Genomic DNA, 15,230 nt, shown 5'->3' with positions numbered 1-15,230 from the left:
TTGGGTCGAGGGCACCTGGCATCGGGCCTCAGAGTCTCCTCAGGGGAAACTGATGGACGCCATAGTCGTCTAACTGGCTGGCATACGTGCAAGGCCAGATTTGCCACCTCCTGCATGGTCTGATGTAAGGCAGGAGAGAACCCTGGTGTCTCCACCATGCATGCAACTCCCTCAGATATTCCTCGGAGGGAGGAACAGAAAAGGTGGTGAGGGCGGGAAGGTACCTGAAGAAGGCACTCACAGGTGGATGTTCCAGCTGCTGTGTATGCCCGGTGTGCAAGCGCCATACAAATGACCAGGGTAGGTTGGGCTGGATTCAGCTGCCCTGACAGGGGGAGGTAGACCTCCCGCATCAGGTGTTCCACTTCGGCCAGCCTAGCAGACCTTACTGCTCAAGGCGTGATGCCGCAGGTCCTGCCTGGGTTCTCCCTGCTAGGGCAAGAGGTCAGGGCCGTCCTCCGGCTGAAGAGGAGCTATACAGGTCCTACAGCCGGGAGAGTTTAACATGGCCGCGATTCTGGTGGAACCCTTGTCCCACTCGTTTATGCGGAATTCCAAATCAGTCCAAGCGGGAGCGCTCTGCTGAATGTTGAGAGAACAGGCAGGGGGCAGTCAGTGGCGAGTGATCCTTCAGACACTCTTCCCTTGGCCAGCCGCTGCGGATATTGGTGACCCACCAGTTAGCCTGAGCGAGAGCACTCTGCTACTGTGGAAACAGGTCAGGCAAAGTCCTTATAGTGAGAGGGGTGAGGACACTCTCTAAGCTCACTCTCTTCACTAAGATAGTTGCTGCAGATATTAGTGTCCCCCCAGTTAGCTTGAGCGAGAGCACTCTGCTACCGTAAAAACGGACAAAAAAGAACACAGTCCGTACAGTGAGAGGGGAGCGAGGACACTCTTCACTAAGATAGTTGCTGCCGATATTGGTGTCCCACCAGTTAGCTTGAGCGAGAGCACTCTGCCACTGTGGAAACAGGTCAGGCAAAGTCCTTATAGTGAGAGGGGCGAGGACACTCTTCACTAAACTAGTTGCTGCAGATATTGGTGTCCCACCAGTTAGCTTGAGCGAGAGCACTCTGCCACTGTTGAAACAGGCCAGGCAAGTCCTTATAGTGAGAGGGGAGCGAGGACACTCTCTTCACTAAGCTAGTTGCTGCAGATATTGGTGTCCCACCAGTTAGCTGGAGCGAGAGCACTCTGCTACTGTGAAAAACAGACAAAAAGAACACAGTCCTTACAGTGAGAGGGGAGCGAGGACACTCTCTTCACTAAGACAGCTGCTGCAGATATTGGTGTCCCCCCAGTTAGCTTGAGCGAGAGCACTCTGCCACTGTGGAATAGGTCAGGAAAACAGTTCTCATAGTGAGAGGGGAGCGAGGACACTCTCTTCACTCGGATAGTTGCTGCAGATATTGGTGCCCCACCAGTTAGCTTGAGCGAGAGCACTCTGCTACTGTGAAAACGGACAAAAAAAAAACACAGTCCTTACAGTGAGAGGGGAGCGAGGACACTCTTCACTTGGACAGTTGCTGTAACTCTTGGTGTGCTACCAGTTAGCCTGAGCGAGGGCACTCTGCTAACTGATATCCGCTACCGATATGTCCATAATGTTTACAACAATCAATGGACACAATCCGAGTATTAGCTTAGTCTAGTTAGCCGGAGCGAACTCGACAGCCGTAATGCGTAAAAACCATCAATGGGCACAATCTCAATGTTGATTTAGTATAACTAGCATTCACCGAGTTAGCCTGAGCGAGCACATTCCGCTAACTGTGATCGTTGTAATGCTACAAAGTTGATGGCCACAGCCCCAGTACCAGCTTTGTTTAGCTAGTTTCCCACTGAGTTAACCTGAGCGGGGATGCTCTGTTAACTGTGACAGCCGTAAGGATACAAAGTTAATGGCCACAGCCCCAGTATCAGCTTTGTTTAGCTAGTTTCCCACTGAGTTAACCTGAGCGAGGACGCTCTGTTAACTGTGACAGCTGTAAGGATACAAAGTTGATGGCTACAGCCCCAGTATCAGCTTTGTTTAGCTAGTTTCCCACTGAGTTAACCTGAGCGAGGACGCTCTGTTAACTGTGACAGCTCTGTTAACTGTGACAGCCGTAAGGATACAAAGTTGATGGACGCAGTCCCAGTATAAGCTTTGTTTAGCTAGTTTCCCACTGAGTTAACCTGAGCGGGGACGCTCTGTTAACTGTGACAGCCGTAAGGATACAAAGTTGATGGCTACAGCCCCAGTATCAGCTTTGTTTAGCTAGTTTCCCACTGAGTTAACCTGAGCGGGGACGCTCTGTTAACTGTGACAGCCGTAAGGATACAAAGTTGATGGCCACAGCCCCAGTATCAGCTCTGTTTAGCTAGCTTCCCACTGAGTTAACCTGAGCGGGGATGCTCTGTTTAACTGTGACGGCCGTAAGGTTTACAAAGTTGATGGACGCAGTCCCAGCTAGCATCCAAGTTAGCCTGAGTGAAGACACTGCTAACTGCGAATTACGTCAGATGTAAAGATTAAATCTCCATGTACACAACGCCAATGCGGATCTAGTGTCTCACAAAGTTTGCCTGAGCAGGAACACTCTGCTAACTGTGATAGCCGTAACACTGTGAAGGGCGGGCCGACAGCGTAATTCTACGCTCTCGTTAGCGCGCCACTCGATTAACTAGAGCGGAAGCGCTCTGCCAACCGTGGAACAAACAACTGTTATAGAAAACAATGTTAATCGATCTTACCGATTGCTGTCATCACGACTTAGCTGGCCCTTATCAGACTGGTGACGACCGATGATAGGGGCGTCCACCAGTCCGGGGCTCGATGTCCGAACGGCGAACACACCGTTCCCTCCGAAGAGGGACAGCTCGTCGCAGCCTTTGGAGGGCGAGAGAACCGCAACTCCGACCGGTGGTCACAAGGCTACAGCGACGAGCTCTAATATGTCTTGATCGTAGACACATCCTTGTTTATGCTACCATGGTAGCTAACCTGCGACGCGAGAAGAAAAAAGGACTGAGCTCAGGATGACACCGGAACTTATAGACGACGGGGGTCATCCGAGGTCACACGTGACTTTGTTGATATAAATATTCGACCTGCGCATGCGCGCGACGGAAGATATCCAGTGTTAAGCACTGCCTCTGGCGGTCAGTAAGGATGAAATAGAACAGGGAAACACCTCTCAAACAAATCATCAAAACTCTCATAACCGTAGCTCCTATTGCTCCGATATTAATAATTGAGGGGAAGAATGAGTTGACAAACAGATTCTGTAAAAATCGTGTCTGCAGTGTAAAAAATGTGGCTTAACTGGCAATCTAGAAATGGGGTACCGTGTTCTGTGGAAGATGTTTTTGAAGCAAAATTTAACATTGGTCTCTATGGAGCAGAAAGTTGGTTTTCCTCTCAATTAATGGCTTCCGTGTCAAATGTGGAAATCTGTGGGATTCCACAGTAATTTTTCTACGACAAGGACAATATTAGCTACTTCTACATCCAGAAATTATGCATGAAGAGTGAAGATTGTGGACACAGTGGCAAAATACAAATGTTTTTTTCACAAGAATCTCAAGCTGCTCTTCACTCTAGCGGTGACATCACGCACTCTAAGCTGCGCAATACACACGCATTATAAAGTCAGAAAAGGGCTGAAAACTCATTAAAGTTAAATTGCTGCAGTTCAAAAAGTTAAAAAGATATCAAAAAGCTGAATCATGTTGGCAATAGTTGAGGGTTTTCTCAACATTTGAAAGTTGAAATGGTGTCTGTAGCTGAACGTATGAGGAAGTTGAAGGATTTGAAAGTTGAAGAAGTTTAAGAGGATTTGTAAATATTCTCCATAGAGATCCCATTCATTAAAAAGTTGCTAAAAGCTTAATAATTCAAAAAGTTTAAAGGTTAGAAATAGAAAAAGTCATAGCAGACATGAGCTGAAGGAGCTGAACATTTTGATAGTTGAACAGTTTCTGTAGCTTAAAAAATGAAGAAGAAGAAGCGTTGCGACGAAATGGGGGAAGGAATAAATAGTGGAATAAAGAAACAGGATAACAATAGTTGGAATGCTTAACAGCATTCCAACAATAATTGATTCTCATGAGAACATAAACATATATATATACATTTATACATATATGTATATATATATATATACAGTGGCGGCTGGTGGAAAATGTTCTAGGTCGGGCCATCCTATCAATTTCAGCAAACATCCCAGTATGATTTAATGCATCTTTTGGGCCAAAATGATCAGGCCCCCCTAGCTGTGCGTTCTGAGAGTGCCGTGCACACAGGCAGAGAGCACGAGCAGACGAGCACACAGGCGGAGAGGACGAGCAGGAAAAGCATATATTTTGCGCAGATATCATATTTTACACACATTACTGGGTACATTCCATCGTTCAAAAACGCAAATATTGACAATTTGTAGAATTTATGATTATTAGGGCCCAAGCCACCGACAACGTCGGGCCTGCGAAGGCCCTATTGAAATTCTATGGGGTCCGTTATTTTCTGCCGGGGTTGGAGCTTGTAGGGGCACTTGGAATTTATGAAAACTCACCATTTTTGCACCCCTCTCAGATCTGAGGTAGAAACTCTGCTGCCCAAATTTGCATATGTGTGTGTAAAATAATGGCTCTCTAGCGCCCCCTACAAATCGTACCAGTGAGGCCCCTCGGCCAGTATGTCCGATTGACTTGAAATTTGACCCACATGTCCCAATCCGCTAGATCTAAAAAAAAAGCCTCTCAGACCCCTAAGCTCCGCCGACTTAGATTTTCCGCCATTTTGAATTTAGTGTGAAACCCATTTTTTCTATCTCCTCCTACATGCTGGGTCCGATTGCTACCAATTTTTCTGTGGATCATTATTGGATCTACCTTATCTAAAGTTACTCAAAGCTTTCTGATACCTCTTAGCGTTTAGAAGATATGGACCAATACACTTCTTAGGGGCGTGGTTAAATATCAATACACATAACTTCTAAACCGTTTGTCCTAAAATTCCAAAACTTGCAGCATATGTGCACATCGCATGCTGTAACATACCCTGCAAATTGTTTTTCATTCGACCACTAGTGGGCGCTACAGCACGCCACTTTTTGCAGTTTCAGCCTTCGCATTATAACGAACTCCTCCTAGAGAATTTATGCGATCAACTTCTCCTTTGGTCAGGATGTTCTTAAGACCTTTGTGATTAAAATTTACTCAAATCTCGCGCTTTCATCGAAGAACCTTGACGTGGCGTGCCGGCCATTTTGCCTCATTGTTTTTGAAAAAATACATTCTTGTAAGTTCTTATAACTCCAAGGTACATTATCCAATCCGCACAAAACTTATTATGCATGATGCTACTTCAAGCTGGAACATATTTCAATTGAAAACAATTCAATACCTCATAGCGCCACCTACTGGCAAAAGGAAATGTCATATTTTATACTTTTCTTTATACCTCCTAGCCAGGTGACCTGATGACTTTAAAATTTGGTAAGGATAGCCTTAAGACATTGATGATGCATGATCATGAATATTGTGCGCTTTCGTTTAATGCTGTTGCCGTGGCGACGCATCGTATTCATGAAAAAGGAAGCTGATGGTTGAGTGTGTTGGGATGCTCAAAAACTCATGAAACTTTGTACATGTGTCGTAGGTCATAGGAAGACATAGTGTATATGGTTTTTTGGCTTGGCCGTTTTAAATTGCCTCTATAGCGCCCCCTACAAGATTTCAAAACAGCAGCCCCAGCGCTACGTTTCAGCTACATATATGAAAGTTGGTAAGCACATGTATCCTATGGAGACTTAAAAATAAGTCTCTTGGGACCATGCTCTAAACCCTACAGGACGTCTGCCATTTTCAATCTTGTATGAATTTATACAATATTCCGACGACGCAGCCCTCGCGGTACGTTTCACTATCTACATATAAAATTTTGATGTATCACATGTAGACGGACAAAAAAGCCCCTGGAGCTCTAACCTCTAAACCCAACCGGAAGTCAGCCATTTTGACTTTAGTGAAAAAAAAACACATTTTTGCAAACTCCTACACGCTGGCTCCGATTTCTATGAAATTTGCTGTGGATCATAAGTGGATCTAGATCATCAAAAGCTTGTCTTATATATCTTTTTGATATCTCTTTGCATTTACAAGATATGGACCAATACACTTCTTAGGTGCGTGGCAAAATATCAATACACATAACTTCTCAACCATTTGTTCTAAATTCCCAAAATATTCAGCATATGTGCACATCGCATCCAGTAACATACCCTGAGAATTGTTTTGCATTCGACCACTAGGGGGCGCTACAGTAAACCCGCAAAGCCTACTGGCTAAAGGAAATGTCTGATGTAACTCAGCTGGACTTGTTCCAAACAGTCCCAAACTTCACATGCTTGATAACACTCATGGCCTGAGGATGTCTACAAGCAAATTTTCCCTAATACTCACAGCACCACCTGCTGGCGAAAGTAAATCTGCGTTTTTTGACAAACACCATCCGATTTACGTGACTTTTACCCAATGTGGTTTACACTTGATATAGAGCTACACAATGCACGCGTTCTGTAGCACCAGGCAGAGGACGCAGGAAGCATCGGACTATTTGCAAAGCATAATTTCCAGCACCAGGCGGTCCACGCGGGATTAAACACGTCCCGCTCGCGGACGCGCAGTCCGACGGTCGCAGACGTTCTCGGACGCGCAGGCCGGAGTCCCGCCGGCACGCCGACACGCACATGGCGAGGGCCCGTTCATCGCTGCTCGCAGCTTTAATTATCTTTTCTTTTTTTTTTTTTTTGTGGCTCATGGTGGAGCCATGCCCCATGGCCCTCTATTGACCAGCCGCCACTGTGTGTATATATATATATATATATATACATTTATATATATATATATATATGTATATATATACATTTATATATATATATATATATACATTTATACATTATATACATTTATACATATGTATATATCAGATCAGTTTTACTGGTGCATCGTGAATGCTTTTTTTCACACTTTACCTTCGAATAAAGTATTTCTCAAAAGACAAAGAACACAATATGGAGGACAGAAACCAGTTGGTGTGTCTGTCCCTGTTTGGTCCTGCAGCTCTGTCTCTCTTCACTCACAGATTACACCTGTTTGACCTTGAAGCCAACAGTTTGTCTTGGCTGGAAGACATTAGATAACACAAGGCAAGATGCCCCGATCCTATGGAACCAGAGGAGAGCCATGCTCATGATGTCTACAACTGAACTGGGACTATGGTGGTCTTGTAAATGGTCCTTCTACAGGTGTCAGGTTACAACAACGTTGGAGAGTAGGGATGCCCCCGAAACCCGGTTCTAAACAGGAACCGGTTGTAAATGAGTAGAACCCTGTCAGAATCGATGCAGTCCGGAGTGAAAAGTTGTGCTTTCGTAGTTCTGGAATGAGATGTCCTCGTCTCAAATGTCTTCTCTCTGTGTCTTTGTCTCCGGCTCAGTACAGCGGGAGTCTCACATCATGATCAGAGAGAAGAAAACATTTGACTCCAGTAGATGCTGAGAATTCTGGTTGTCTCAAACCCAATAAAACCCTCAAAAGTACGAGAGGAAACAGCAGCATGTCATATGGAGTTTGATCAGAAGAACAGGGTTATCAATGAAAGATGATTCTTTAGCTGAGAATGTCTTAAAGATTTTAGAACTTATATTGCTGCTCAAGAAACACTTTGTTTACATACAAGAACAATAAAGGAATGTGTATTATTTCTTATTCCTCTTTCTTCTCATAAAATAATCAAAAAGAACCGATAGGACCATCGATAAGGAGCCTAACCAATAAGCAGTATCCATAAAAGTACTAGTATGGATACAATCCTAAAGATCCATCCCTACTGGAGAGAAAACTGTTTTACAGTAACCCTGCATGAAACCAACTTGAGCGTGTTGTCAATGTTCTTATCTGCTGTGTCATTGGTTCTTTGATCCGTCGCTGTCTGTGCTCTGGTCCGTCTCTAGATAGAGGCTATCATCGCCACAGTGCGGGATTCTAACCTGAAGCTAACACTGGCCTTTGGGATCGGCATGCATCACGCAGGTCTGCATGAGAGAGACAGGAAGACTGTGGAGGAGCTGTTTGTCAACTGTAAGATCCAGGTAGGACCTCAGACTACTGAACATACCTCCAAACCACATTGCTCACCCTTTAGCTGACCTGCCCAAGTGTTTACTGCAGATTTGATCCGTTCTATACGGCTGGTCAGCTTAAAGCTCTGGCCTTGGTCTAAAATGTGAAATCTGTGGTATCTGCTTAAAATATTGAACTGTTGTGGATGTGATGGATACATTGCACATACATTCCCATTTTGCCCATGTTCCCATATTTTCCTCAACATTTACATTACTCAACAACTATACTGCATTGTTTTACTTATTTTCGTTCTGTAGATATTTTAAGTTATTATTCATTATTTTAAGATACTTTTAGTTCTTTAAAGTTGTGTTGTTGTGTAATTGCAGTAAGGTCTCGTCTCTTCTCAGGTTCTGATTGCCACCAGTACTCTGGCTTGGGGGGTGAACTTCCCTGCTCACCTGGTGGTCGTTAAGGGAACTGAATACTTTGATGGTAAATCCAAGCGCTACGTGGACTACCCCATTACAGGTACGCTTCCCTTAATCTACCACAGCAGGAGAGATGTTTACATTATACTTGTGTAGTAAAAGCAATGCAATGAATGTCCGCTAATGACTGAAAGCTTCTGACGTAACGATGCACACTTATACAACTATTGTTTCAAATGGTTGAACCTAAATCTTTATGCAGCGCGTTAAACTTCTTCGAAGCTTCTACTTCCACATTTGATTTCGGGGCTTCAACTGAGGAGCCAGCAACCAAAGCAGTTCTTCTGTTTGAAGCTGAAAGGAATACAAAGCTTAGGATGTTTCCCCAGAGGGGAATATTGTTCAAACAAACAATAATTATTAATAATAATAATACTACTACTGATGCTTTATCTAGTTCAAATGCAAACGTTGCCGGCAGTAGTTCACGTCAGCTGCCAGCTACTTAACATCAATTGAGTTTGTAAATTGGCGGCCGGTTTGTGTGCTCTCTTCAGCCAAAGATTGATTAAGTGGTAAGAGAAGCGTTTTTGTAATGCCAACAACTCAAACAGAGTGATTCGTCTTCCATGGATCGTTTGGCACCAAATTCACATTCATTTCAAATTCATATCATATCAGTGACAGAAAGGATAAGCTGTCAAGGGGTTTCTGTAATCTACATAGTGAGCTTTCCTAAAGTGCTGCTGCTCCTGTGGTGCTGGTTCCTAGTTTTGACACCATGACGATTGTGTGTCATTTCCCCATGATATTATGACTTTACATGATTTGATTAATCACAACCTCAGAAATCGACTGAGGGAAAGAGTCTCATTTTAAAAACAGTTACAGTTAAGCTTCAGAGAATTCTGGACAACAAAGTGACAGCTTTGTGATGTGTGTGCTGTGTGTGTAGATGTCCTGCAGATGATGGGCCGAGCAGGTCGGCCTCAGTTTGATGACCAGGGCAAAGCCGTTATCCTCGTCCATGACATCAAGAAGGATTTCTACAAGAAGTTCCTCTATGAGCCTTTCCCCGTTGAGTCCAGGTAACAGCCACACGTCTGCTGTCTCCTCCCACCTTTGTCTGTTCTATCAAAGACCAGGGGCTGGACCGAGAAATGATTTTCCTCTATGAACAAGATAGTATTCACTGTCACACTGTTACCCATTAAAAGAAGAATACCTTGAAATCCACCACAACATAGTTTTCCCTTCTCAAAGAATTGCTTGTAACCGTGTGACTGACTTCGTGGGGAGGGTCAAACATGTCTTCATGGATCCATGTTGCTCTTGTGGTTCATAATGATGTTTGAACATGTCGATCTCTACTTCTAGAGATGAGTTTACCTCTGATTACTTCATCACTAGGTTTAGTCAAGAGCTTTTCTGAACGTATACGCAGTCTCACAAGACACACAAGACTAAAAACCTGATTCTCTACCAGAAATGAGTCCTCTGCTATTTACATACTAAATCGTGCAGTGATGTCCACGTTGGTAGGCCGGGGATTGTTGGAAGATTTTTGATGTGTTGATACCAATCCTGACTGAATACCTGACACCAATCCAGTCTTTGTGATTCCTTACTGGAGAGAAATGTAAACATGCTTTTTGTTAAGATCAGTTTACATTTTTTTCAACATTTACCAAAAGATGGTGAGCTAAATAAATGCAAGAATACAAGAACTTTGCAGTGGCCTAAAACTGGCAACTGGATTTTGATCAGGAGCTATCTGATTCAAAAATAAATGTTTGTGTTGTCTAAGCAACAGTCCAAAACACAAAGACATTTTATTCAGGGTTATCATAAGACACCACATTTTCACATTTACCAATATTTTGACATTTGTGCTTGAAAATGAATTGAACTATTATTTAATATTCATAATTGTTGGCAAAGTGTATGTGTTGTTGATCAGCTAATCAATGAACTAGCTAATCTTCTTGGTGCTACATACGTATTTCTGTTTGTAGAGTAGAAGTATTGAGGTTTAAAACCCATCTGGCTGATGATAATTGGCTCTCCTGTGATTGTGTGCCGTATCTCCAGCCTCCACAGTGTGCTGTCAGACCATCTGAATGCTGAGATTGCTGCAGGAACCATCTCATCCAAACAGGATGCAATGGACTACATTACCTGGACGTACTTCTTCAGGCGGCTGGTGATGAACCCCAGGTTAGGCAAACCAGCTCACACCACCTTTTATCACCAACGGCAGCAGGTCATGCAGTTCAGCACTAAAGGAAACACGCATGCACACATTCTTGGACCGCTCTTATAACCTGTTAGAGGAGTGCCATGTTCTTCGGTCAAACATCTGCTGTGTAGACAGAGACCATTCCAGAACATTCCAGCCTGTTGGTATTTGCACGGCTGTCATCCCACATTTACCAATCCACTCCCTGACTGAGGCCTAGCAGTAGGGTTGTACCAATACAGGTCTGTGAAACCAGACACTCTCATTTTGGATTTAAGGGCAATATTCAATGTCTGACCATTTTCAGCAAAACAATGACATGGGTTTAGTTGTCGGTCAAGGACTGCTGGACAGCCTTTGGCTGGTATTGAGCATGTAAACACAACATGTACATGGACCAGGGCCTTTGATATCATTCCCCTTCTGTATCTCTCCAGACTGTACTGTCTCTTGCCATGAATTGAAATAACAAAAAGCCTGAAAAACCTTTTGAATCTCACACTAATGAGACCCAGGATTAGAAAAGTACTGCATTATGGAGCCCATCCCAGCTGACATTGGTTGAAGGCAGGGTACACCCTGGACAGGTCGCCAGACTATCGCAGTGCTGACACATAGAGACAGACAACCATTCACACTCACATTCACACCAACGGGCAATTTAGAGTCCTCAATCAACCTAATCCAGATGTTAGGTTGTCTTTGAACTGTGGGAGGAAACCGGAGATCCGCAGGGAACCCACGCTGACATGAGTTTGCATGGAGTTGCAGAACATGCAAACTCCACACAGACAGCCATAATATCTATTTTATATAGCTGTGAAACATCTCCTTGAAACAACTGTATTTATACAATGTTCTCGACAAAAAATATATATATATACTTTACATAATCACTTGTCCTTAAATATTTTTATTTGATTCCCATCCATCCATTTTCTGCTGCCTATTTAGTGCCCAGGTAGCAAGCTAAGCAAAGTTGAGCTACTTCCTCCACCTCGGCTATCACAGGCAACTGCTAGTTCAGATGGGATACATTTTCCCTCCAGCTTGTTCTGGGTTTGTCTGCGTTCTCCTCCAAGTTGGAGGGGCCTGGAAAACCTCCACAGAGAGGCTCCCAAATGTCCTCATCAATAGCCCAAACTACCTTTTCGGCTATCTTTTAATTGATTTAATTGAATAGTTGTTTCTCTGATCTCAAGATTTTGTCCATCACTACCAAACATTCAAGACAAAGAGTGAACATTGGAACATAGATCTGAACTTCAGGCTCAGCTCCCTCTTCACTACAATAGGCATTACTGTCTTTGGTGTTGGGGAACACCACATGTCATTTTAGTCAGCTCTGATGTGTAATCAGCTACAGACACAAAGTATTCTCGGCCCTTCAAGTAGGATTCAAACCAGTTAAGTGCTGTGCCAGAGAGTCCCACTAACAAGATAATAACAAGACTGCAAGATGCATGAACTCCTTCACAAATGGTTGGGATCCACAATTTTCTAGGATACCATGGCCTTAGATTTATAGGTGCTGATTCTTATCCCAGCTACTTCACACTTGGCTTCAAACCATCCAGTATGTCCTCAGGGTCCAGTGGCGGGCCGTGCATTTTATACCTGGGCCTTCTGTGCTGTCCTACTGAGCTACGCTTATCTGTTTCTAGGGGTGTAACATCACGTATTCGTATTATACCGTTCGGTACGAGGCTTACGAACCGAACAATACGTTTGAATAATACTAGTGCATTTGGAAAATGCAGAAGCTTAAATTGTGGGTTCTGTGGTCCTGATTCAAACAGAGAATCAATGTCCAAAATAACCCCGCGATGATGGGATGCTTCGTCATTAACGGACAAGTCAGAATCAATGTAATTAACACAACGACAAGAACAAACTCACAAGAACCAGTCACATATATTTATATGACAACATAAAATGTCAAGCATGACAAATCAATCCAGCAACACTGCAGCGCTAGAGCACGAGCCATTCATATTATTCATAAAAACGACACCATAGACACATGAACACAGTAGTAGCGCTACTGCAGATGTAAAAAAACAAAAGCAGTTGACTTACCAAAGCTGCTGTTCCCTTAAAGACAAAGTCCATCCTCCTTTCTTTGTTAACAAAGTCAGTAACTCCCAAATCCATTTCTCTGCAAAGTCTCTCTAGCGGGCATCAGGCCTCTCTCCTTACAGAGAGACATAGGGGCTGAATCTGATTGGATAAAAGCTCTACTTAAAACAAGCTGTGCTGGAAGCAGCGCAACAGAGGAAGACAGGAGCTGTGCAATGAGAAAATCAGATAATGGGAAAAAAATTACAATACATGTAGTGTATTTATGAAAAATTATTAAATTATAAAATAGCTATAACTTTACCTGGCCCTGATGGCCCACCATTGTCAGGGTCACAGTGTAAACATTATAAACCAATGGAGTGGATTGGTCACAGTGTGAACAGATTAATAAACCAAAGGAGCAGATTGGTCACATTGTGAACAGATTAATAAACCAATGGAGCGGATTGGTCACATTGTGAACAGATTAATAAACCAAAGGAGCGGATTGGTCACAGTGTGAACAGATTAATAAACCAAAGGAGCAGATTGGTCACATTGTGAACAGATTAATAAACCAAAGGAGCGGATTGGTCACATTGTGAACAGATTAATAAACCAAAGGAGCGGATTGGTCACATTGTGAACAGATTAATAAACCAATGGAGCGGATTGGTCACATTGTGAACAGATTAATAAACCAAAGGAGCGGATTGGTCACATTGTGAACAGATTAATAAACCAAAGGAGCGGATTGGTCACAGTGTGAACAGATTAATAAACCAAAGGAGCGGATTGGTCACATTGTGAACAGATTAATAAACCAATGGAGCGGATTGGTCACATTGTGAACAGATTAATAAACCAAAGGAGCGGATTGGTCACAGTGTGAACAGATTAATAAACCAAAGGAGCAGATTGGTCACATTGTGAACAGATTAATAAACCAAAGGAGCGGATTGGTCACAGTGTGAACAGATTAATAAACCAAAGGAGCAGATTGGTCACATTGTGAACAGATTAATAAACCAATGGAGCGGATTGGTCACAGTGTGAACAGATTAATAAACCAAAGGAGCAGATTGGTCACATTGTGAACAGATTAATAAACCAAAGGAGCGGATTGGTCACAGTGTGAACAGATTAATAAACCAAAGGAGCAGATTGGTCACAGTGTGAACAGATTAATAAACCAAAGGAGCGGATTGGTCACATTGTGAACAGATTAATAAACCAAAGGAGCGGATTGGTCACATTGTGAACAGATTAATAAACCAAAGGAGCGGATTGGTCACATTGTGAACAGATTAATAAACCAATGGAGCGGATTGGTCACAGTGTGAACAGATTAATAAACCAAAGGAGCAGATTGGTCACAGTGTGAACAGATTAATAAACCAATGGAGCGGATTGGTCACAGTGTGAACAGATTAATAAACCATCACTGCAGATTGTTAAACGTTAATTTTTTTTTAACATCTGGCAGGGCTGAGCATGGGCTGAACACGCATTATTACTTGGCAGTTAAATATTTAACATGTATTCCAACGCGAAAACAATCAGTAAATAACACTTATATAATATAATATAACATGTTTATTTATTGAGATGCCCCTATGGACCTTGTTATAGGAGGTAAAGATCAGGAGAAGTAAACATGAAGTGTAATTATGAATACTGATGTTAAATTGAGCTATGATGAGTTCTCACTGTTAATTTAACATCTCTATTACATGTTGATGCCTCCATGACCAAGTTAAGCAGATGAGACTGAGGACAGCTATGTAGAAGAAAAGATGTTCACTTTGTCTAATATGTAGCTTGACAGAGTTCTCATGTGTGTCCTGGTGTTCTCATGTTTCCTTACTTCCTCATCCCTCACTCTTGTAACTGTCCGTGCTGGATCCGTCCCCGTTGTTTTAAAAAGCGAAATAAGTTATTAGCATGACGTCATCCAGCTAGCCAAACCTGTCTGGTGTACAGCTAGTACAGAAGCTTCATGTACTGCTTCCCTTTCCCGCTAGTCTGCTGTCTGATTGTGAGGTCAGGCTGATCTGATATCAGCTCTTTGGCTGCAGAATCGCCGCCAAAGTTCTCCTCTCAAACGGGTCTTGGAGGAGGAGTGCTCGCGCGGGCGCCTGTAGAGACTTCTCCTGACGAGAACGCGCAGCGAGGGGGGCCTGATCGTTCTGGCCCCAAGCTGAATCTATTTGAGGGCGCTGATTGGCTAAATTGTATGTCACTCATTCATATCTTGAATCAGCAATTGGCTAAACTGCTTCATAGACCCGCCTCTTTTGGGCCAAAACGATTAGGCCCCCCAAGCTGCGCGCTCTGAGAGTGTCGTGCACACAGGCGGAGAGCACGACCAGAGAGCACACAGG

General features: G+C 43.3%; 1 protein-coding gene across 2 annotated transcripts in view; it reads left to right on the top strand.

The window, feature by feature from the left end:
• The window catches only part of ascc3 (activating signal cointegrator 1 complex subunit 3), a 246,923-nt gene that overhangs the window by 196,024 nt on the left and 35,669 nt on the right, over positions 1–15,230 (top strand). For both annotated transcript variants that reach the window (XM_079276288.1, XM_079276289.1), the window contains exons 31-34: positions 8,004–8,141; positions 8,526–8,646; positions 9,502–9,634; positions 10,638–10,763. In XM_079276288.1, coding sequence (XP_079132414.1) covers positions 8,004–8,141; positions 8,526–8,646; positions 9,502–9,634; positions 10,638–10,763 — 518 coding nt within the window. The remainder of the gene's footprint in view (positions 1–8,003; positions 8,142–8,525; positions 8,647–9,501; positions 9,635–10,637; positions 10,764–15,230) is intronic.

Source organism: Melanostigma gelatinosum, assembly GCF_949748355.1.
Source record: "Melanostigma gelatinosum genome assembly, chromosome: 9".
Taxonomy (NCBI): domain Eukaryota; kingdom Metazoa; phylum Chordata; class Actinopteri; order Perciformes; family Zoarcidae; genus Melanostigma; species Melanostigma gelatinosum.
Note: the sequence above shows the minus strand (reverse complement) of the source record. Positions and strands in the feature narration are given on the sequence as shown.